This window comes from Leuciscus leuciscus (genome assembly GCF_965113295.1).
Source record: "Leuciscus leuciscus genome assembly, chromosome: 1".
NCBI classification, from domain to species: domain Eukaryota; kingdom Metazoa; phylum Chordata; class Actinopteri; order Cypriniformes; family Leuciscidae; genus Leuciscus; species Leuciscus leuciscus.
Genome location: NC_138725.1, coordinates 48016466 through 48041112, shown reverse-complemented (window position 1 = coordinate 48041112; position 24647 = coordinate 48016466). Strand labels below are relative to the sequence as shown.

The 24647-nt window shown below is 37.6% G+C and overlaps 2 protein-coding genes and 1 long non-coding RNA gene across 5 annotated transcripts in view; 1 reads left to right on the top strand and 2 right to left on the bottom strand.

Annotated features, from left to right (window-relative positions):
- Nucleotides 1-2365, bottom strand: part of gpatch8 (G patch domain containing 8) — a 47329-nt gene extending 44964 nt beyond the window's left edge. The window contains exon 1 of the mRNA XM_082166228.1: nucleotides 2270-2365. Within this exon, the coding sequence (XP_082022354.1) occupies nucleotides 2270-2314 (45 nt within the window). The 5' untranslated portion in view covers nucleotides 2315-2365. The remainder of the gene's footprint in view (nucleotides 1-2269) is intronic.
- Nucleotides 2366-6346: 3981 nt separating this feature from the next.
- Nucleotides 6347-24207, top strand: map3k14a (mitogen-activated protein kinase kinase kinase 14a). 3 transcript variants are annotated; one of them, XM_082175117.1, is made up of 16 exons: nucleotides 6347-6501; nucleotides 13950-14199; nucleotides 14289-14328; nucleotides 14433-14607; nucleotides 15786-16121; nucleotides 17602-17736; nucleotides 17846-17975; nucleotides 18129-18257; nucleotides 20592-20684; nucleotides 20766-20923; nucleotides 21072-21222; nucleotides 21307-21651; nucleotides 22112-22221; nucleotides 22435-22570; nucleotides 23115-23215; nucleotides 23336-24207. In XM_082175117.1, exons 2-16 carry the CDS (start codon nucleotides 13959-13961, stop codon nucleotides 23552-23554), a joined length of 2499 nt encoding a protein of 832 aa, XP_082031243.1. In that variant the 5' UTR covers nucleotides 6347-6501; nucleotides 13950-13958; the 3' UTR covers nucleotides 23555-24207. The 3 variants fall into 3 exon arrangements, with proteins under 3 accessions (XP_082031243.1, XP_082031241.1, XP_082031242.1); XM_082175115.1 differs by having other exon boundaries at nucleotides 20592-20690; XM_082175116.1 differs by lacking the exon at nucleotides 6347-6501 and adding an exon at nucleotides 11373-11899 and having other exon boundaries at nucleotides 20592-20690.
- LOC309506017 lies at nucleotides 16401-17592 on the bottom strand. The gene is made up of 2 exons (XR_014208615.1): nucleotides 17289-17592; nucleotides 16401-17101 (listed from the first exon to the last, which is right to left on the bottom strand). It is a non-coding gene; the product is annotated as an uncharacterized lncRNA (long non-coding RNA).
- Nucleotides 24208-24647: the final 440 nt, after the last annotated feature.

Below are 24647 nucleotides of genomic sequence, written 5' to 3'. Positions count from 1 at the left end.
TAATAAAAAGGCGTAGCTTACCAGAAATTGTACCATGTAAACATTGTAACATGTTGTCACTAAACCTAATAAAATTCAGTTTAGTTACTAAAATGTTAGTGACAATCACAATACAATACACTTATTGTGATGCAATTTTTTTTATATTTCAATTGATGGAGAAGGTCAGACTATTTCCTTCAGAAAGACCGTTGGTTAGCTAGCTCATTTAAAATGTCCTAAAAAAGTTGTTTAAAATAGATTTGATATTTATGTTGTAGTTGAAAACAGCCCTGTGAGAAATTCATAGTAAATTTCATAAAAAGTTCATAGAATTAAAATTGATCTAAACTTTTTTGACCCTGCCTCTTAAAAGAATCGGAATCGAGAATCGTTAGGAACCGGAATCGAAACAAGGAATCGGAATCGGAATCGTTCAAATTCAAACGATACCCAACCCTACAAGACGTGGCCATTTATCGGTGAATCCGATTACAAAACCGATACCCAATAATGGGAAAATGCCTAAATATTGGAAAAGCGATATAATCGGTCGATCTCTATACTCTTTAAAAGAAAAAAATATACAAACTGTATACAAAGTTTGCAGATGACCCACATTTGGTTTTTGGCCTCTGAAAATGTGCACAATTGACCAATTTACTCATGGAACTGCATTAAGATCTCCATATCTGTGGAAATTAACCTTGGATCTTAAAAATCTCAGAGAAAATCTCAGACTGAAATCTACATTGATTTATTGGCTGTCAGACATCTTTGCTTGGAGAAAACTCAATTCCATATACAAGGACTTGCCACTTGGCTGACAGTGTATAGGATGAGCACCTAGAGTTCACTGTAGTGGTTGATGTGCAACTAGGCCATCAAAACTCATGCATACGGCATACGCCAAAAAAAAAAAAGAGATATATATATTGCGGTCCACTGTAGTGACATCTATGCGTGAAAGGGTTCATTCTGACAATTGAAAAATTGCCAAGGCAAAGCTCTTAGTTTGGCTTCTGGCTCTAAACTAAGGGGTTCACAATGTTCGTGGGCACTCTTATAAAAGCCTGTTTGTTCCTGTCAATACATCATGAGCAGCCCAACTGCGTAGTTTTAGAAACCCTTCTTTCAGAATGGGGGCTGAACTCTTCTTTGATAACATGGCCCATCTGCCTACACATCAGTGAGGGACAAAACTTGCTAAGGCTCTGGTTAAAGCAGAAAACCTTCCCAGAAGGACCATTAAAGATTATATTAAGAAACCCTCATGACAAGCAACATATCATTTGTCAAGACAAAAACAACATTCCTTATACATTGCCCAAGAACATCTACAGCAAGATTTCTCAAGAGATTCACAGAAAATGTTATTTGCATCACTCGATAAACATACACACACACAAATATTAATCAAGACATGTCAACAACACTCCAACTGACCAAGCAGTAAAGATGCCAGATGTGGAATCAGAATAATGCAATATACAACGTATCTCTTTTATCGCATTGTGTCCAAGCATCAGTAAGTTACTCCAGACGTTGTAATTGACAGAAAAGTGGGTTTTTTTGTTGTTGTTTTTGGTAAGCTGGCATAACTTGCAAATCAGGTATGCAAAATGCAGCACAAACATGCCATTGTGCTAGTTAAGGGTCAGTATGAGACAAAAACAAATCAAACAATGCCTGTATTATTCGCATATAGTCACAACCGCGAGCAGACACAGGACATGATATCACGGCTAACGTCCTAGCAAAGATAAACTGCACAATGGGGATTAAAAAGAGCTTTAACTACAAAACTCAGACTTTAATTTTGAAGTTTCACAAGTAAAAGCGAACGTTTTACATTTAACTTATGCATATTAGAGTCAGGTGGCCGTTAGTCAATGAGATATTAGCTCATATTCTCCTAACTGAGGCGTTATCTCTCAGTGCCAGGCCGGGTCCAGCCTGCGGTCATCCTACCAGCGTCTCAAATTAACAACATACCACTGTCAACCACAAGGGGTCAAATAACGACACGTCTCAACGTCAATGGCCATTTAGATATTTTTTGGAAATTCGTCAAAATGTATGAGGTAAACTGGAAAGCGACACAGTCACCTCACTGGTCTCGAGCTTGTCAATGCTGAACTGGGACGATATCGCTGTTCTAGTGTCACAGTTGCAACGCGAGCTCAGCGGCTTAAACAAATAACACCAAACTGTACAGAGCACGGCTCTCCAAAATACACAGTGACCCAGCAAGGTTTGGATATACGTGCAGTTCCTGTGGCTTTTTTACCTGGAAATCACGTTCTTCGTTGAATCTAGAGAATCTGTCGGCCATTTTCTCTCCTGTTCGCCTCGTCTCCTGCGTTGCGACTTGTTCCTCTGTTGATTGAAACGCCCAGTGAAGTAGGCGGATGAGCGATAGACCAATGGCAGTGCGCCATTGTTGATTGATGTGCTGGCTGTCCAATCATCTAAGCGCTTCATACTCTGAACGCATTGGCTTTAGAAGAGATTGTTTTGAACCATTGCTGGTGTTTGTTGTTCATAGTATGAATGGTGCAATGTACGACAACTGTGCATTAATCGCAGAGAAGGGCCTTGGACACTTTTACAAATTTTACACATAGCCTACTACGTTTTAAAATGTGTTAGCCTACTATTTTACACAACACCTCTGTTGATGAATGAACTAATAGTAATTCAACTTCAATGACAATACACATATTTACTCAGTATGTTTGTATTTTATTATTTCTACGCATGTAGCATTTATCATTCAAGTGATTCTTTTTATCGGCTGTCTTTTGTTAGTTACTGGGAGGGCCCCCTCTGGTGCCAGGAGGGAAAAAACATCCCATTGGCTCACAAGCTTGCCAAAAAGTTCAAAAGCATTTGAATCAAATGAAAAACTCTTGAACCTCAATCCTCAGCTATTAACAGCATTATGCAAAATGAAAAGAAAACGGATAGGAAACTTGTGTAGTATTGTAATATGATCTATACAAAATTTCTCCAATAAATAAAGGTATTTTCAAAGGCAAATAAGGGGTGAAATTGTAGTAGAAACTATCTATAAATTTAAATTAAGCTTATAAATATAAGATAATAAAAGCTTGCCAAAAAGTAAAAAACAAAAAAAACATTTGAATCAAATGAAGAACTCCTGAACCTCAATCCACAGCAATGACAGCATTATGCAAAATGAAAAGAAAACGGATAGGAAACTTGTGTAGTATTGTAATATGATCTATACAACATTTCTCCAATAAATAAAGGTATTTTCAAAAGCAAATAAGTGGTGAAATTGTAGCAGAAACTATCTATACATTTAGAACAAGTATTAACTGTCTACCTCAAAAAGCAATGACACAAGTTACTAAACATCATAAGGCCTCCCATATCTAAAATGTAAGAGATTTAATTGTTCAGATAAGACAATATCTTATTGTAAAAAAAAAAGAAAAAAAAGAAATAAAATAAAATCAGCTCTTCTGGCAAGGTTTCAGAATCAGAATCAGAATCAGAATCAGAAAGAGCTTTATTGCCAAGTGTGCTTGCACCCACAAGGAATTTTTCTTGGTACTGAAGCTTCCAGTGCACATATACAAATACAAATACAACAAGAAACATAGTAATACAAATTCTAAGAATAAAATATATAAAAAAATTTTTTTTTTTTTTTAAATAGTATAAAAAGTAAAAAAAAAGGGGTCACAGTTGGGTTTAGTCTGAATAAACATTTACAGATTATGAACATATTTACAGTATTTTGAGAAGTATGAATAATATAAATATAAATATCACCTGAGTTAGAGAATATTACACTAGACAGTGGGAGTCTAGTGCATGTTACAGATTATGAACATATTTACAGTATTTTGAGTAGTATGAATAATATAAATATAAATATCACCTGAGTTAAGAGAATATTGCACTAGACAGTGGGAGTATTGCACTTGCAGGCATATGCCTTGGGGGGCATGTTAAGTGTTCAGAAGGGAAATGGCCTGTGGAAAGAAACTGTTCCTGTGCCTGGATGTTCTTGTGGCCAGTGATCTGTGTCGCCGTCCTGACGGTAACAGTTCAAACAGGGGGTGTCCAGGGTGAGTGGAGTCTGTGATGATTTTACCTGCTCTCTTCCTCACTCTGGAAGAGTACAGGTCCTGGAGGGTTGGCAGGGGGGCACCAATAATCCTCTCTGCTGTCCGGACTGTCCGTTGTAGTCTCCTGATGTCCGATTTGGTAGCTGAACCAAACCAGACAGTGATGGAAGTGCTTAAAACAGACTCAATGACGGCTGAGTAGAACTGGATCAGCAGCTCCTGTGGCAGATTGAACTTCTTCAGCTGGCGAAGGAAGTACAGTCTCTGCTGGGCCTTTTTCACAATGGAGTCAATGTGATTTGCCCACTTCAGGTCCTGAGAGATGGTAGAGCCCAGGAACCTGAATGACTCCACTGCTTCCACAGTGCTGTTCATGATGGTGAGAGGGGGGAGTGCTGGGGATTTTCTCCTGAAATCCACAATCATCTCCACTGTTTTGAGCGTGTTCAGCTCAAGGTTGTTATAGCTGCACCAGACAGCCAGCTGTTCAACCCCCAGTCTGTAAGCAGACTCGTCACCATTTTGGATGAGACCGATGACGGTGGTGTCGTCTGCAAATTTCAGGAGCTTGACAGAGGGGTCTTTAGAAGTGCAGTCATTAGTGTACAGGGAGAAGAGCAGTGGGGAGAGAACGCACCCTTGGGGGGCGCCAGTGCTGATGGTGAGGGTCCTGGATGTGAGCTTCCCCAGTCTCACTCGCTGCTGCCGGTCCGTCAGGAAGCTGGAGATCCACTGACAGATTGAGGATGGCATGGAGAGCTGAGTCAGTTTGGCTGTGAGAAGATCAGGGATGATGGTATTGAAGGCCGAACTGAAGTCCACAAATAAGATCCGTGCATAAGTCCCAGGTCTGTCAAGATGTTGCAGGATATAGTGCAGTCCCATGTTGACTGCATCATCCACAGACCTGTTTGCTCTGTAAGCAAACTGAAAGGGATCCAGAAGGGGTCCAGTGATGTCCTTCAGATAGGCCAACACCAGTCTTTCAAACGACTTCATGACCACAGACGTGAGAGCGACAGGTCTGTAGTCATTAAGTCCAGTGATTTTAGGTTTTTTGGGAACCGGAATGATAGTGGAGCGTTTGAAGCAGCAGGGAACTTCACACTGCTCCAATGATCTGTTGAAGATCTGCGTGAAGACTGGGGCCAGTTGGTCAGCGCAGGCTTTTAGACAAGCAGATGAGATGCCGTCTGGGCCTGAAGCTTTCCTAGTCTTCTGTTTTTTGAAGACTCGGCTCACGTCCTCCACACAGACCTTAAGCTCGGGTTGGATGGCAGAAGGGGGGAGGAGAGGGGTTGCAGGAGGTGATGGTGGATGCGTGAAGTGCACATCAGAGCGGGTGTGAGGTGTGAGTCTGGGCTTCTCAAACCTGCAATAGTTTGTGGTAGTTTTCAACAAACGTCATAGCTAATCAAATCTTTTTAAGTGATTCTTCCAACAATTGAAAGTCAAACTACGTTTTTTTTTTTGTGTGGTTTTAGTTTAATCAAAAGCATGAACAACGAAATATATGTATAAAATAGATTAAATAATACGGTTTTACATCATTTGATTATAGATCAAATTCTGCATAATCCTTTCCAATAAAATGGGTACTTTTTATTATCTGTGTTTCATGGGATGGAATTGTCTCAGGAGTTGGACATGTTAAAAACATTCCTCAGGATTCCCAGGCTGGTGGCTGAGTGTGGCACATTTTCAAAATTCTATTGCTTTATAACTTTTTTCCACACCCGGATAATTCGTTTCCCAACTTCTATGCAAGTATTTATTAAGCCTACCTACGTACCAATATACCAGTAGATGGTGCTGCAGACCAAAATATTGGCCAAATACCAGAAGATTTAGAAGATATATACACAGATGAAAACGTCACAAAAACAAATATGGTTTTTATAAATGTCACATTTACATTATTTAACATTACATTCTATAACTTACTGCTACTACTACTAATAATACTAATAAAGTAATCAATACAAAAATAATTAACAGTTTTCTACATTGTTTGAATTGAGGTGCTGAATTTATTATGGTTGTATATGTGGCTGAAAGTATGCTATGGATGTTCCACACAAGATGTATTTTTATTGCACTGCTGTGGTGGAAATTCACAAATCAATTTAGAAACAAACACAACAATATGGCCATGTAACGTAGCCTACACTTCAAAGCTGCTTTTAGGCAACTTTCTTTCGATATGAATTCAGTCGTGCTGTCACATTCTGTCTCACAACCTAGTGAACTGCCTATCTAGACAGCCGCTTGAACGCGATTGGGTTGCCTGAACATGCTGTCTAGGTAGGCAGCTCACTAGGCTTTGACACGCAGCCTCGTCTTCCTGTCTCAGGCTATCAGAAGAGCTCGACACCGTTCGACACAAGACCATTCTCCAACTTGATTAAGTACAGCTAAGGTAAGTCCCCTTATCTTTACTGAATTACCCTTATAGTGTCCGTCAGGAACGCCTGTCTTTAATTCCTATACCAGCTGAATTCACTAAATTTGGTTTCAAAGTATTTTCTCCCTGATTTGTACGAAATGGCGGCGCGAAGGAGGAAGTTAAAGCTCTACTTTCTTTCATCGTTTTAAAACGTTTTATGCAAAACCTCATGGCGGCTTTCAAAATATTGTTAATATAAATGTCTAAAAGATAATTGAGAAACAATAGTCTGTGAAAACGAGCACAAATCTGCTGGATGTAAAATGTAAGACAAGTATAGCCTAACGTTAGTTTTGTTTTTCTATATATTATGTGTAACATTAATTATAGATCATATATATTAAATTGCTCATCTTTAACAGTTACATTGAGTATGCGAGCGAGCGTGCGTGCGCGCGCGTGTAATGATACAGTAATACATGATACAGTTCATTTCCCCTTCATATAGGAGTACAAGAGTGCAGAAATCTATTATCATGTGTTTAATGTATAACAATGAACGCATTTCTGTAATGCTACGGAAATAGTGTCTCAAAGCAACAGCTCATTAATGCATTCTGTGTCTCTTGGTGGCAAAGGGGCCCCTGACAGTTATTCAGGGAGTCTGTTTGCAGTGGGATGATCAACAGATCCAAATCTTGCAGGCCTCCAGTCCCTTAGTTTAGTGTTTTGAGCAGGACCTACTCAGGCCAAAAGCATCCTGTCCATGTGTGGGGGCGTGGATGAGTCACGCCTAATCTCTAAAAAATAATGTGTGTGTATGTGGCAAGACACTACAGGCAACAATTTTACTCCTAAAAACTCTTTCTGGCTGTTGACATTCATGGAATGTTAAAAAGAGATATTCAAAATCTTCTCTGTAAACACCTCTATTTTGAGATATCTCAAATTTAAACAAAATGAAACGAGAATTCTGAACCTGGCTTTATGTTCAGATTTTTGTTGTGGAAATGTATGCAAATTTGGGTACAATTAGATACCTCCTCATTTGCATATTTAAGCATAGCATTTTGGAAATCTTGTAATACAAAATGTAATGTCTCAATCTACTGTGATTGAGGAAGTATGGTGATATTTATTAATTATTAGTTAATTTTTTCTCTAATAACCTGTGCATTATTCTTTGATTTTCATGTTTCAACCAGTTTGCGCTTCCGTCCATCTTATATTTGAATGAGTAAACAAGTGAAAAGACAGGTTTAGTGATAAAGTGATAAAAACTAGAAGGACTTAAAGGTAATTGGTTTGCAGTAAGCAGATACACTACAGTTAATGACTGGTCTTTCAAACACAGTCATTGTGAAGTGGACATTCCCGTTGGTTAAACCGATTTGTTTTGTCACATACTTCAGCGGTTAAAGGCTGTCATTATAGCTCTTAGCATGTGTGTTTTCCTTCTTGGCCCTCGTCCCTGGTCTCAATACCACACTGTTCCTGTTGAACATCCACACTTCCGTATGCCATGGCCCGTTGAATCTACTGTCTGTCATTTTGTCTATTCTTCCTCATCTGCCTGTCATTCTGCGCTCTCACTTCTGCAAAAAACAACAACAACCTTTTATCCTGTTGATAATTACAGGCTGTGAGTTTTGACGCGTTGATGAAAAGTTAAAGTCCATTTTTTTTTTTTTAGTTTTTGTCTGTTACAAGCCAAACCGCACCATTTCCCTGAACTGTTAATTCGAAATGACAAATTCAAGGTGTGGCTTAACTCCCAGTTCTGTAGTAGCCTGAAAATAATTGACTGTGACAAATGTTTGCAGTGTGAAATTTTCTTTGCTAGTTATGTTTTCTCACTTTCTGTGGCTTTGAATAATAGATAGATGTGTGACTCCGAATATTAGAAAGATATACAAAAAAGTTGGGGTTGTTGGAAAAAAAGTCTCCTATGCTCACACCAAGGCTGCATTTATTTGATCAAAAATACAGCAAAAACAGTACTATTATGAAATATTATAATTTTAAAATAATTGTTTTCTATTTTAATATATAATTTTTTTTTTACATTTTATTCCTGTGGTGGCAAAGCTTAATCAACATTATTATTATTATTAATGTTAAAAACAGTTGTTATGTCGAAATAATTTTTTTCCCAAATTCTTTGAATAGAAGGATCAGAAGAACAGCATTTATTCAGTTATTTAAAAAGAAAAATCTAAACATTACATTTCAATACATTTTGATAGTCCACTTTAGACATTCTACTAATTGTAGGTACCATTGCAATGACATTTCAACTGACATTGAAATGTTAATTTGCAACTACACGTCAACTAACTCTCATTACAGTATTAATGGACTGTTTGGTAAGGGTCAGTGGAATACTTATTCACTGACATGTAATTTCAAGATTCAGTAGAATGTCTGTTGGATGACCATCAAAATAAAGAGTTAGCAGATATTAAGCAGACAGTCTACTAATACTCTAATGACTGCTAATTGACATGTAGTTGCAAAGTTACTTATAGTCAACAGAATGTCTAAAGGGGGATCATCAAAACCAAGTGTTACCAAAAGTCTTACTGAATTTTAATCGGTAATGTATCTTCTAAATGTGTTTTTTTGCCGTAAAAATGTTTCAGCTCCATTTCCTTCAAAGAGAAAATAGTGATCTGTAATGGAATGAGGTTGTTTTAATATGCAGTAGTGTATTGACATACTTTTCGTCTGAACATTTGGTCAAACCGGTTATAAAAAAACAAACAAAATGTTAGTCACAGAAGTCATTCAGGAATGAAAGTTTTTTTGTTTGTGTTTTATAAATTTTTGTGAGAATTGTGGCCCTAATGTTTATTTTTCTCTGTCATTAGCAACATTAAGTAAGGGATAATGTAATAAGCGGGATAATGTACATCCAGCCGGTGGTTCTCTCAAAATAACCCCCAACAGGATGACGAGGATATTTAAGAAAATGTATTTAAGTACATTTAAGAGATACGGTATACAGTCATTCATATCACTAATTAAACAGCATTTCCCCACATAAATAATTATGGGGATAACATATATTGATTTCAGATAGTGATGCACCCATGTGAAAATTGTGGCCGATACCGATAACCGATATTAATATTGCTGTTATGGCCGATACCGATATTTACCGATGTCGATATCTCTGTATAGAAAACACATTTGTATGATAATCAAATAAAGAGCTATTTTCCAAAACATTTTTTTTTTTTACTTTTGTAATTTATTTTCAGAAATGACTGATATTGGGCACCTTTACCTGTGTGCAAAATATGTCATCAGATTTTCAGAAGAAAAAATGTATATTTATATAAAAATATTTTTTTATAAAGGATACAAGTGTGTCCTGAATTCACACTATGAATAAGGATGAAAAGGCAATGAATAGGCAATGTCAATGTCTGAGAGTTTTGTATAACATGCTCATTGGGTTAAATGGTGAGACTGACAAGTGCTGAAAAACTGTGCTGTTGAATTTACGCCTCCAGCCTAGTTCAACGATTTTGTAGGCTGCTCTGTAACCTCTGTCATTAAGAAACATCCAGAAATTTCCCAGATATTTATAAACACCCCTCGGCAATCTCTGATATATTAAGTGAATCTCAACAAAATCCCACTTTCAATTATGTCCATGGTTCATGTCAACACACGCTGAACACTTGCTACGTGTAGAATAAAGTTGGGCTGCAGCTACAGTGGATATTTTAATTGTTAGCGTGCTTTTCATCCATTCAATGGTGAAACGAAACTCTTCTTATCACTCAAGGAAGATATTTTTCCACCTCTACATAGGCTGTTTTTTTTACTAGGGTGACAATACATCAAGACTTTAGAGTAAAAGCAAGCTGCAGCCGATCAATACTGTATAGGCTTCTGACCCGGCCTGGAAGTGTACGTGCATAGCCCCGAAGGACTTTAGCTTAATTTCTACTATGTCGCCAAATATATGGATTGAGCCAAACTGGACTGTTTGGCAAGACGACTGCTGTTCTTTGCAATTCCTATTACGACCATATAACTACATTCTGCCTGATACTAGGGCTGTCACTTTTGAGAAAAATCTCATTCGAACAGGTAGCCTATCAAATATCAAGCAATGTATTTGAATATCAAAAAACGATCAGTCAAAAAATGCGTCATGAAGAGGAAAAAAACGTTAAAACTTTCACAGAGACCTCAAACAGAAAGCCATATATCAGATATATCAGCAAATAATCACATTTCCGGGGTTCTCTGAAGCTGAAGTCGTCAGAACTGGGTAAACTTCTATAGTGGTGAACGAAAGCTACAATAAAAATATTTTGTGCGTTCCTATGGCTGCAATTGCAATAGAAAAAAACTAAATAGCATTTCTATGACTTAACTAAAGAGGGAAAAAAAATATTGAGAGATTCTGACATTGGTTAGAAGAGAGAAAGATGACAAATTTGCCATCACTCCCTCAGACGTTGTATTGGAAACACTCACGCAGCAATGTAACTAGTTTTCTGTAATTTAATGCCAAAGTAAATAAACGCAAGGTATAGTGTTATTATGAATGTACATTATATATTTTTTTAAATAATAATATTTAAAACTTTGATAGATTTACGCTGTTGAAATGTGTCATTTTGTTCTGTGAAAAGGGTCTATTGTGAGGTTATAGTAGATGAGCAGGATCTGGCCTTTGTAAGTTTAAATTTGTGCATCACGATGAGCCCTCTAAATACACATTTTGATATTTTAAACACCAAAAGCTAGGCTATTTGTTTGAGTGATGTCTACCTTCTCACAAGAAAGAATTGGGTGAAACACTTTGAGGGACAGTTCTCACAAAATTCTGTCATCATTTTACTCACCCTCACATTGTTCCAAACCTGTAAGCTATGACTTTCTTTCTTCTGCAGAACACAAAAGAAGATATTTTGAAGAATGTTGGTTTCCTTAAAATATTTTATTTTATGTTCCACAGAAGAAAGAAAGTCATACAGGTTTGGAACGATGAGTAAATAATGACATCGGTTTAAAAACATTTTTTAGGGTGAACTGTCCCTTTAAGGTGATAAATGTCAAAAAAGATAGATATAAGGAGACATAAATACAATCTGTTAAAGACTCTCAGTTAAAGAACAAGAGTCTTTCAGGCAGGTGAAGTTACTGAGAGCCTGACTGCTGTCTCAGGAGGAGGAGGAGGAGGAGGGGAGTGCAGCTAGGGGAAATGGGGATGATTTCCCGTAAATCAGCCCCATCCAATCAGAGCGCTCAGTCTCAACATGGCAGACAGCCAGCGGGATCAGAGGTGCACGCTGACTAATGGAGAGAGAGAGAGAGAGAATGGGAGGGACCGGTCTCGATAGAGTGTTAGTAAACGATTTCTCATGCATTCATTGCTTTCTGCATTTGAAGCTGTATTTAAAAAGCGGTATGTTTTCTTCTCTTTCTTTTGCTTTTTCTTGTGTACAACTTAAGATAAAAATGATACTATTTGGTAATCACCATTGAATGCAAATGACTATATTGTATTGAAAAGGACTGTCAGTCTCTGCTGGGGTTTCATGTGATCATGCTGTGTGTGTGTAACTGATTTTGGTGTGAGGAACATTTGAGGAACAACAGGTTACTGCATGACTTTGTTGCAGCAAATTTTCCATTGCTTATGTTTGAAACGCTATGGGAGGATTTTTATGTTCCCACAGTGCTGTGAGTGCTCTCTGAAGTCATTTCGGTGATGTAACAGCTTCTCCATTAGCGATCAAAATGGAGGATTCAGCTCCTTGCAGCCAATAAGCCGTTGGCAGCATCTACACACTGTACGCAGATGACGTTGGTTTTAGACGGAGGCCTGTTTTCTCTTAGTTTAGAGGTATAAAAGCTGCAGAGAGAGAGAGAGAGAGAATGTGAAAGGGAAAGGGAGAGTGTGGGACAGATTAACTGGGGTCATATAAAGGCGTACTGATGCAACATGCTGCAACTGCGTGAGACCTTGCAGAGTTTCTTCAGGCTGTGAAGATCTTTCCAGCTGAACTGAAGAAAAAGACCAACTTGTTCAGATTTAGTGTATTCATATGATTAAAAGCTTTTAGGATAATTGTTTCACTATGAAGAAAAGAAATATATTTGCATGTTGGACTAATTTGATAAATGTTAAATTATTTAGTTAGATTTTCTTATGAAAAAGTGGTTGCTACTTGCAAAACTGGCTGCCACAATGCTAGAGCGCTGAGGGTGGTTGCCAGGGTGTTACTATGCACTTGCTAAGGTATTTTAAGGAGTAGTTTTAGCTTGTTGATGTCCAGTTACTTAGGTGTTTTGAGTAGGGATGCTCCAGCCGATAACCGCATTCTATGACTCAATCCGTAGTCACTAAATCTGGCCGATCTAATGCCATATCTTTTGATTGCTTTGTGATATCAAGTTTGACCCAGATGCAGTTGACATAACTGAACAAGCCCAAACTTGATTTTATGTCCTGTTAAATATACTTTCTAATAGTCATCATGCCAAGCATGTTTAGTAAAAAAATAAATCAATAACTTTTTCTGGGGTTTTCTCAGCAGTGTTATAACATAAGAACCTCCAAACATGATCAAAATCTATTTTCCTCCAAATCTTTGGGTGAACTAATAAAGGCAAGGCATGGCTGATATTACTTGTATGTGCCACTAACAAAAGCTTTACTGTATTTCCAAACAACAGGGAAGTAAAAAAAAAAAAGGTAACCACACCGTCTGCATTTGAAAATGTATCATCGACCAATCAAACAAGGAAAAAGATTGTCTTGATACCTCCCACATATACCCGCATTGAAGTAGTGAGAAATAGTCGCTGACGTCAGGTTTATGATAACAAGCCAACTTACTTTTGTAACTCATCAGAGATAAAGCTCTGATATAATGTTCTAAATTAGGACTTTTTCAATACCAAAATGAGTCCTTAGTTACAGTCTGATTATAACTGGTTCGCTTCTTTAAATGTGGGTTGTACAACATCATGTCGTCAGACAGTGGTGTGAGCTGCACAGAGCACGCCTTCATTTTGATAAGCAGAAGTCTCATGTTACGCCCTCAGCAGCTCCTCCCATTCCACAGATCAAGCTTGAGGAGCAGGAAGTGTTCAAGTGAAGAATAGAGTCTTTGTGTTCACTGAAAATACTTAGAGTAGTGTCCTCTATCACCTTCAACAGGTACAAAGTACAGGCCTTGTGACCAATCACTGTTAGGATGAAGACTAAATTATTTTGTATCAGCTCGTTTTACCTGAAAGAAAATACCCTCCCCTACACCAGTTAGTGAGGGCCAGGTGTGTGGGATCTTTTTCCACGGACCAGTTATGATCTTGCTATGTGTGTGCGTGAGAAAAAAAAAGAGAATGAGGGACCCTATTTAAGATCCACAATAGTGATATGCATTTAATGTTACTGGGCAATATGAGACTTAAGAATTGATTTATTGATCTATTTCTTTGTTTTGTAGAATTTCAAGATGCCGTCTCAGAGAATTTGGAACTCCACTGTCCCGTTCTCCCCCATGGATCAAAGTGAAAGCAAAGCTCTTAACTGCCTCGACTCGAACCCGGTCGCTCACACAGAGAGCAAAGAAGGAGAGCTGGACAAAATGAATCCGTTGAAAAGTGCCTTATTCTGGAAGATCATGCATCAGGGAACTGCCAAACATGAGTGGAGACACGGGACAGAGAAACAGTCCATTATTGCACAGGCAGAATGTAAGTACTGATTTAAAGAATGAGATGATCATTTCTGATGATAATATTTCCAAATGTATTTGGGCTTAATTGTTTCTCTTTTTTCATAGGTGAGTCCCAGGATTCGCAGGAGTTCTGCCCCAATGGCAGGTAAAAACCTGTGACTGTCCCACAAACACATGTTTCATTATGTATTCTTTTAATACCAGGAATTAATATATCACTACAACTTACATATATTTTCATAATTTCAGCCACAAAAATGGGCCACGTGTTATCTCCTCCATATCGCCTGTTAGCTCCGTTTCTCGCAGTCGGTCCAGAAAGAAACGTCGTAAGAGACAGCGGCGGAGATCGAGCGAGTTCGTGGGAGTCACTGGAGTGCCGGAGCAGGACAGCGGCGAGTGCCTGTCATCATCGCTCATTCAGGTTAGACTGAATTAATTGTAATTTGTGTAATTATCATATATGCGATATATGCAACAGCTTTGTTCCAAAGCCTAGTGTGCTGCCATGATATTTTCTGTCTAGATAGGCAGCTACCCTCAAAGAAAGCATCCAAATCCTCTTTCAAGGACACATCAAGGACTATAACTATTGGCTTCTTAAGTTGTGACATATCGAATACTGTTTGCTTTTGACATTTGATAGAGCGTTTGGAGCCGAAAAAGATGACGTGTAGTCAGACAAAACAAGCGGATTGTGATAGCTGTAGCTATGATGTTTTAATAATTGTTTTAATTCTTTGAGAACACTGTAAATAAGATATGGTCAGTAAGTCACAACAACATATGTTTTAACCTTACTTTAACTCATCAAAATAAGTTAAGCAATTTTGAATTTTTTAATAAGTAATACAAGATTTATCTCTTTTTTTTTAAGTCAGTTTAATATAATTTAAGTTGAAATGACTTATACAGTCAATGTAATTAAAAAAATGTATGCAGCAACTGAACTTATAATGCTAACAATAATGATACAGATTCCTTTCAGGACTCGTTTTTTGACCCCAGAAGCTGAACAATAAAAACAGTGACAGCCAATCATAAAAAGCTTGTGCATTTAAAGCAGCAGACGACATAACTGCAGTGCACACTTATAATAATCAAAACGTTATTGCTTATTGGTGTGGACACTAATATAATTACCATTATTGTTATATTTAGTTTTCATTCTTGGTGTAAACGGCCTGTTAATGCACTAAGCAGTTTAATCTTGCAGAATCTGACATTAGCAGATTATTAACAGTTGCTAAAACAACAGCTTGAAACTAATAAGCAGTACAAAGCTAATAACGTAATATCGACTAAATATGTGCATTTTTAATAAAATGGCACATTTTCTATTGACTTTTCTGTAGTGATGTGTAAAAATGTTACTTAGGCAGGAAGCTCACTATATTTTGGAACTGAATTTATATAAAGTCTTTTGATTCAATTTAATTTAATTTAGCTCTCCCTTGAGGCTCGAAGCACTTAAACTAAGGGACACTTTTACAGACCCAAACAGATTTCCCCCCATTAATCTGCATTGATTTTATACATTGCTTTCAAGTGTTTTTCTCACTAATCCAGTCCAGTCACCTTTGTTGTGTCCTCTTGGTTCAGGTTAGAGACCCAGTGTGCATCAGCAACAGTAGCAGTTCATACAGCAGCAGTGGCCTCAGCACGGAGAGGGTGTCCGTGCAGGAAACAGAGGGTCCGTCGTGCTCTTATCAGTGGGAGACCTCCTGTCAAAGCTATGCGCTAGAGAGTGAGGAGCTGAAGTCGCCACTGAGAAGCAAGATCGAATTCCTGGCTGTTACGGCCCTGAGGGACTACGTTACAACCGAAGATCCGTGCTTTGCATATAGCTTTTTCAAAGATGTGCTGAGAGAGGAGAGGGAGAGAGATGAGGACGAAAGAGAGGAGAGCGACAAGAACGAAGGGATCCTGTTCAAAGAGGTGATTTTAAATGCCAATTAAAACATATGGCGAAAGGCATGTTGAAATTGACACATGGATGAACTCAGACCGAAAGTGCGTGATGCATAGATGGGTTCTCTTGCACGCTAAGATACAAATTTACATACGAGTACACAGCCTAAAAGTCATAAAAGCACACACAACCCGACAATACAGATAAAGACAACATAAGCATACTAATACGGAGAGGAAGAGAGAGAGAGAGTGAGAAACACATGCCTGCATGTACACATCTAGAAGTTGACTTGCGGTCGTCGATTTCCTGTTTTTCTTGCGTTCAGCAGTGTTTCATGTTTACCTCACCAGCCTAGTTCTGCTTGGGGAGTTTCCTTTACAAAGAGAAATAAGCAAACAGTAAAAAAACGTCTTCACACACTTACTGTGCTAGTCATGTGCTTTAATATGACATTTAGAAATTCTAGATATTTTCAGTTTTTGAACTGAATTTAATTATATAATAAAGATGCATCCGTTTGCAGGGATTTGTCGATATTGAAGCATGGTCGTAAAAAAATCATACATGTACAGTATTTTGTTTAATAAAACTTAATTTAATAAAACACCAAAATAAATAATTGTAGTACATTTTGGCATTACAATATTTTAAGGTACATTATAAAAGATGGATAAAAAGTCTTATATAAGAAATGCACTTTTTATTTTTTATGTACAAATGCACATCATTTAGCTATATACTTCCATTCAAAAGTTTGAGGTCAGTAATTTTAAAAAATCAATACTTTTTTTTTTTTTAGCAAGGATGCGTTAAATTGATCAAAACTGACAGTAAAAACATTTATAATGTTACAAAAGATTTATATTTAAAATAAATGATGTTCTTTTACATTTTTTGGTAATCAAAGAATCCTCTGATTGAAGAAATGCATCAAAGTTTCCACAAACATATTAAGCAGCACAACTGTTTTCAACATTGATAATAATAATAATAATAAATGTTTCTTGAGCATCAAATCATCATATTAGAATGATTTCTGAAGGATCATGTGACACTGAAGACCGAAGTAATTATGCAGAAAATTCAGCTTTTACATCACAGGAATAAATTACACTTTAAAATATATTCAAATAGAAAACAGTTTTAATTGTAATAATATTTCACAATCACAATGTTATAAAATGTTCTACTGTATTTGTGATCATATAAATGCAGCCTTAGTATGAGCATGAGAGACCTCTTTCTATAATTCTATACTGTTTTGTCTTAATAAAAAATGAAAGTTGATTTAGGAATCACAACATTATAAAATACATTATGAAAAACAGATATTCAGTTTGATATTTACTAAAGATCACATTTAACAGATTTATTAAATTATTATATATATTTTTTAAAGTGAATATTAGATGACAACAAATATTATAACCATATTGTAGCATGGCTGGAAGAACACTGCATTGGCCAATCAGCATTGATAACGTCATTTTGTCATTTTTTTAGGGGCTACAACCGGTGAATTATGAGTACAGAGAGGGACGGGAGTACGAACGCTGTCGATTTATCAAGCAGGGATCCTTTGGAGAGGTCTACAGCATTAAAGACAAAGGCACTGGGTTCATGTGTGCTGCCAAAAAGGTATTTCTGACCTCCTTTGTGTCCTGCTTATTCCTCTGGCCGATGGCACTGCTGATATTCAGATGCATTTTGTTTTCCATTCATTGATCCCTTGATCCTGTGCTTTCAGGTGCCATTGGTGAGTTTCAGCAGTGAGGAGGTGGGCTCGTGGAGTGCCCTGCAGTCTCCTCAGGTGGTGGAACTTTTTGGGGTGGTTCGTGAAGGTCTGTCCATCATCCTCTTCATGGACCTCAAATCCAGTAAGAACTCAGAAGCGCACTCGTAGACACGCAACACACAATCTCCTTGTTTCCTCATCCATTTCTTAGTTCATTATTTGGCATCTCTGGTGTTCTGCACACAGGAAGTCTCTAGTGGAGAGATGGAAAGTTTGATCTGCTCTGTTTGCACAGGTTCTCTAGGACAGCTGGTGGAGGAACGAGGCCGCCTGCCAGAGGATCTGTCCCTGCACTACCTTCAGCAAGTACTGGGGGCGCTAAACCACCTGCATAAGAAGCGTGTCCTTCACCTGGACATCAAAGGTTCGTGCAGAATGTAGGCTGGATAGCTAAAAAGGCCTTGAAGGATTTGATTGATTGATAAGAGTGGAAGCTAGGTGGAGTCCTATAAACAAGTCTTAACGCTTGAGCATTTGTTCTGTCCTCTCTTCACTAAGCCAGACTGTCTCTATTTAATTTATGTGGAAAAATGACATGATATTAACATTTAACATCAACTTCTCTTCACATCTTTTATGTGGAAAATGGACATCCCTTTTTTTATCTCACTTCCTTCAGTGGATTCACAGTTCTTTGGAAACTGAATACAGAAATGAAAAATCACAAGTGACATGTCCTTAATATCGCAATTTTTTCTTCTAGACAGCAATTGAGATTAAATGCTGAAGAAATTGAGACTTTTGCGTATCCTATTTCAAAGATTTTTTTCTAAGTAAAATGACCAAATGAACCTGGTAATCTCACATGTCTCCACATGTGTTCAGAGTTTCCAAGATACCAAAAGTCAGACGTCTCAATATGAACTAGTTTCTCATAACTGAACAGTAAATAGTTTCCAAAATTGTATGTCTGTTCTTCAGGTTACCTCAGTGTACATTTTAGGAGATACACCTCAAACAAAGTTGATACACACCATGTGAACCAGTGTTGTTATTGTTAACTAAAACTATTAAAAATAGTTTTCTATTATCAAAATAAAACTGAAATAAAATAAAATATAACTATTAGATTAAAACCTAGCACTTAAACACAAAAAAAAAAAACTAAAGTAAAATAAACGGCTAAATGAAATAAAATAAGTACAAAAATTACCTAAAATAAAATAAAAACTATTAAACCTTATAAAAGACTAATACAACTAATAAAAAGGACAAAAGCACATAACACAATAACAAAAATTTTAATTAAACACACAATTACTAAAACTTAAATTAAAATTGAAGTGTTAACTGAAAATATAAAAAGGAATGCTAATTAATAAATACTTTAATAGTGTATACAAATAAATATTGTGTTTTGTGGCTGGGTTTAGCTGTTTTTCCATAGAACGGGGTGAGGCAAACAGCACCTGTGGTGAGAGAGAGAAAGAGAGAGATCAGAGTACATTGTGAGCAACCCCAGGCTGGGAATTTCCCACAGCATGACTCATGTGGTTCAGATGGGGGAGGGGGGGCACTGAAGAAACAAGACACTGACCGAAGAAGTGATCATATTTCTTGCAGAAGGACACCAGAGATTAAATGAGCAGCTTTATGTCTTTATAATCCATTCAAATTGATTAAAGGGCGGTTAAATTCAAGCAAACAGTAAAAACCAACCTTTCTACTCTGACATCTACAGCGCCATCTGCTGTCCAAATATTCTGCATTTCATTGATTGTCAAGAGTTTTAATCTTGTCTTTTATTTGCTTCAGTCGACAAGGTGTGGTTTGCAATTTAGAAACTGAAAGTCTGTCGCACTCCAATTTTAACTTTTACTGGAACCGGCCAATCACCGCTTTTAGAACAGAGACTGGAAAACAGCTTGTTATGCTGCTTGATATTGCAAACTGGTATTTCTTACCACATTATTTTAATGTATGGTCGTAATTATAAATACATAGCTTTGTAGCAAAAATAGTTGATCATTTTCTGCACTTTGTTATTCAGCTGATGAATCTGAAGTCTGGCACATTCACAGAAAATTGCTTACTTTTGCGTTGGTAGGTCCTGCGAGGTTTATTGGTACTGTTCTCATTCTGAAATCTTACCAATAGTTAATTAGTGCCCGGTTTCACAGACAAGGCTTAAGCTTAGTCCCAGACTAAAATGCATGTTTGCGCTGTTTAAACTGAAAGCAACTTGCACGGAGATATCTTAAAATATGTTGGTGCCATTGTTTTGCCTCAAGATGCACACTAGTAATGTTTTTTTTTCTAAGGCACGTTTAAAAAAGCCCCTTTATTGAACTAATGCCTAATCCTGGCTTAATCTAAGCCGTGTCTGTGAAGTTTAATGTCAATGTACTAAAGGTTACGGAAATAATAGCGATTATTATGATCAATTTTAAGCTGAAGCACTATCATTTTGATGCATCATCATGGTACTCTTGAGGATGATCTTAAACTTCAGCCTCCATTTCTCAATCAAAAAGACTCAAAAGTAGGTGTTGGTGATGTTTCGGGAGGCGAGAAATATATTTGAATAGCTTGTTTCACTCAAATACACTACTGTTCAAAAGTTTGGTGTTGGTAAGATCTCTCTTATGCCACTAAAACAACACAACTTACTGGTCCAAGTCTTTCAGAATGGTAGTTTAGCTTTTATATAATAATTTTTTTTTTTTTTTGTGTTCTCATGTTTGTGTTTTATTTTCAGCGGATAACGTTTTGCTGTCAGAAGATGGGAAAGATGCATTCCTTTGTGACTTCGGGTATTCAGAGAGATTAGGCAAACAAGGGCTTAGTGAGAGTAAGGGTAAGTACCTCAAACATATTTCAATTGAATATAGACACATGCATGAGTTGAGCAACTAATTAGGTATGTGTTTAGAGCTGAAAGGCACAGAGACCCATATGGCACCTGAGGTGGTGCTCAATGAGCCCCGCTCTTCAAAAGCAGACATTTGGAGCAGCTGCTGTATGCTTCTGCACATGCTCAATGGCTGTCATCCATGGACACGCTACTATTCCCGCCCACTCTTCCTCAAGGTAGGCTACGATTGGAAATCATTTAACGAATTGAGGCCAAATAGGGCCCTCACACTTTTAAAGTCACATTTAATTTCAATCAGTGTTTTATGATACCTATATGATTTACATTCACTAAACACTATATTGTTTGTTTGCACGGTGACAGATAGCAACAGAGCCTCCACCACTGAGGGAAATCCCACGTGACTGCAGTTCAAATATGTCCAAGATTATAAAAGCAGGACTGCAAAAAGATCCAATCAAACGAGCTTCTGCCAAAGAACTCGCTGTTAAAACTGCTAAAGCACTTAAAGAAGGTACCAATAAAGAAGCATGCGACACATACAAATGCCTGAATATTAAATATTATACAATTAAAAATCTCTTCAATTTATTTGCAGTCGGGGGACTTCGCAGCCCTGTGAAAGGAGGAACCTATAAGAAGCCACTGGGGAAACCAGAGAAATTAGACCCCGCCCATTCAGCCACACCCACCCCGTCCCACCTCGCCACATCTTCTCATAACTCTAAGCTGCAGTGGATGAGCTCAGAGCAGAAGAAAGAGGGCGATGATGGGGAACGTAATGACAAACCACACAGGGTAAAGCAGAGGAAAAACGCAGAGGAGACAAGAAACGATGACCACTCTCCTCCGAAGTCACTGCGTCACATTCAGGCCACTTCACCTGAGCCGCCAATCATCAATAAAACCAAGCCAGAACAAGAAATGCGGAGACTGGAGATAGGTGAGCAGCCAATCACATCCGATCATGTGATATTCAAATGAATGCAGACTTGGTGAGCATAAAAGAACTTTCAAAAAATCGTACCAACCCCAAATTTTTGAACGGTAGTGTGTAATACATTACTTGCGGTTTCAGAATAACCGTACAATTTGAGATGAGATTTGTTTTTGACGGGCATCTAGTATTTTATTCCGTAAATCCGTTCCGTAAATGTTCATCCACATGTCTTTGTGACAAATAAAAATGTATCCACCTCAAAGAAACATTTTTTTGTTTATTTTGTCAATTTAATTTGCATCTTGGTGTCTCCAGTGGGGTTTTTTCTATACCATATCCCAAAATTAGCATCATAAATATGTGGATGGAAACAAGCTGCTTGTTAATATTCCTTCGGAACTGTAGCATTGCAGATTATAATTTTAACATTCAGTTTGTTCTCTCTCTCTCTCTCTCTCTGCAGATTTTTTCCTGAGTAGTCTCTCCCAGCCTCATTCTGCTGAGATACAGGAGCAGCTGCTCTCTTGTCTCAGTAGCGACTGCCTCTCCACTAGAGAATACGGGGACAAAAAGGTAAACAAAGTTCAGAATGCTGGATATGAGGCAGCCTGTAATTCCTTCTAACCTGACGCATGTCTAGTAAATACGTTAAAATGTTATTAAGAGTGATAGTTAAGACCAAACATCCTGTCAACTCCCAGCTGTTGGTTGCTAGTGGAGCATCTCACTTTGACCAATTACAACTTATTTGTAATTCAAAGGGTTTCCCGCTTTTTTTTTCTCCAGGATTCAGGACGTTGGTCAGTCAGCGCTGGCGATGACGACAGCTCAGGCGTGTTTTCCTACAACAGCCAAGATGTCCAGAGCTTCAGCAGGGACTGGCTCGCCCCCACGCATCAACCTCCGCCCCGCTGCTTTGAGGGTGTGTGAACAAATCCTCATTGCTTCAGAGAAATGCAAAGCATCATTACATTACAAACGGTTTGGCAGTGAAATTTTACAATACTCAATATCACTGCAACAAAATATTATGCTATCAAATACACTTTATTTAAAGTTAAATAATAGTGTAAATGTTAACAAATTAACTTAAAACAATGGCATGCACACTACCACTCAAAAGCTTGGGGTTGGTAAGATTTTAGAAAGAAGTCTCTTTTATGTTCCCCTAGGCTACATTTATTTGATCCAAAATACAGTGAAAAGAGTAATATTGTGAAATATTATTACAAAATCACTCTTTACTTTTTAAAATATATTTTTAACAATCATCAACAATATCAGGTCTAGGCCTAATGCACATGTTCCATTTTTAATCAAATGCTTTTTTTGTATAAACCAGTGCTTTTGTCACATAACTCAGTGAAGCTACGAGAACATTCACACATGCCCTTGGTGCGATATTTTTAGATGACATTTATCGTGGCTATTTGTGCCATGCTCACATCTGTTCTTTGTTTCTTCAGGCGTGGATGTTTATATCAGGGATTTTGATGGAAAATGCTTTCATATTCGAGAGACGCCCAGGGTGAAAGTAGGCCACATTGCAAGAGGAATCAGCGATCAGGTAAACAGTGTGTGTGTGTGTGTGTGTGTGTGTGTGTGTGTGTGTGTGTGTGTGTGTGTGTGTTTTTTTCTGCTTTACTCTTTGTATTTGCTAGAGAATAATACATTCTCTCTCGGGCAGATCTCAGAGAACGTGTTCAGTATGCAAACAGAGGATGGTTGCATGGTGCCCCATGACAAAGAGGTCCTAGAGAACGGCCTGTTTCTGCGTTGTGTCCCTGCCCCTGACTCCTGCCACTATCGTCAGCATGGACACAAGCCTTGCTGCACCCTCGCCCCCGACTGCAAACTACCGTGGAGCTGGAGGATCAGGGAGGGGGTGCTGGAGACGAGAGACTGATCTATCCTCAATCCGTTTCGGTTCCAGTCAAAATACCTTTGCATTGAAGTTCAACTGAACTTGTATTCATGAATCTCATCTGTTAAACTTTTGAGCCATTGTCATATTATTGGTTTACGTTCGTATTATTTTGAAGTAGTTTTAACGGACTATGCAGGTATTTTTTGTGCTGTGTTGTGAAGATCATCATGGGCCTTCATGGAGTCCTTTCATGATTAACGGCAAGATTTAAAGGTCTTTAATCAATCAAGTTTATGCCTTAAACCTTAAGCACTTACCAAAGTAGTTTACAATGTCAATATGGTTGAGCTGTGGGACATTAAGATGCACATCACAATTAGAAATAATCACTGATCTCCCCTCCCCTGTTGCAAGTCTTGTGTGTTCATGTTGTAGAGTGTACTGATTATGTGCTTATGTTGCTGAGGTGTTTTTTTCCTGTTCTCACACTGTACTCCACAGGAGCATAGTCTGGGGGTTGCCTTTTTCTCCTCACCTCTCCTCATGTCATGCTGTATTTTCCTCAATCCCCTGTCTTCCTGTCCTGTCTACCCCCTTGTCATATTGTATGTATGTTTGTATGGACAGGTTGATGGCTAATTTCGCTGGTACTTGTGACTAAGTGACAATAAAGGCTACTCCTACTACTACTACTACTACTACTATGAGTGTTTTATCTGCATTTTAAAGATTCAATAAAAACTAATTCTTAATTTTTAGCAGTTGTCTCAATTATCTATGATTAATAATAGATGTGTTCAGTATTGTTGTGCTTTAAAAGCTTATTGATTATTTAGAAGTCAATCAAATGTCGGAAGTAAAATAGTTAGCTGGAACATGTCACATTACTAAACAGATCCACATTACATCATTTTAGTATTACTAGCTTTTATTGTTACATTTTAGTTTGTTTTTAATTATCTTAGTTTAATTTATTTTGCTTTGTTTTTTCATTTTTTTTATTTAAATAAAGTAATTTTAGTACTTGGTCTAATATTTACATCTTATTTCAGCTTTATTTGAACTTACAAAATGTTTAATAGTTTTAATTAAACACTACATTACATAGTCAAGCTAAATTAGTTTTTCATGA

Excerpts from the sequence above, each read along its gene's own strand:
- map3k14a (XM_082175115.1), top strand. The coding sequence starts at position 13,959 with ATGCCGTCTCAGAGAATTTGGAACTCCACTGTCCCGTTCTCCCCCATG. Across the intron at positions 14,200-14,288 it reads CATTATTGCACAGGCAGAAT|GTGAGTCCCAGGATTCGCAG; the intron begins GTAAGTACTGAT and ends CTTTTTTCATAG. Across the intron at positions 21,223-21,306 it reads TGCTAAAGCACTTAAAGAAG|TCGGGGGACTTCGCAGCCCT; the intron begins GTACCAATAAAG and ends ATTTATTTGCAG.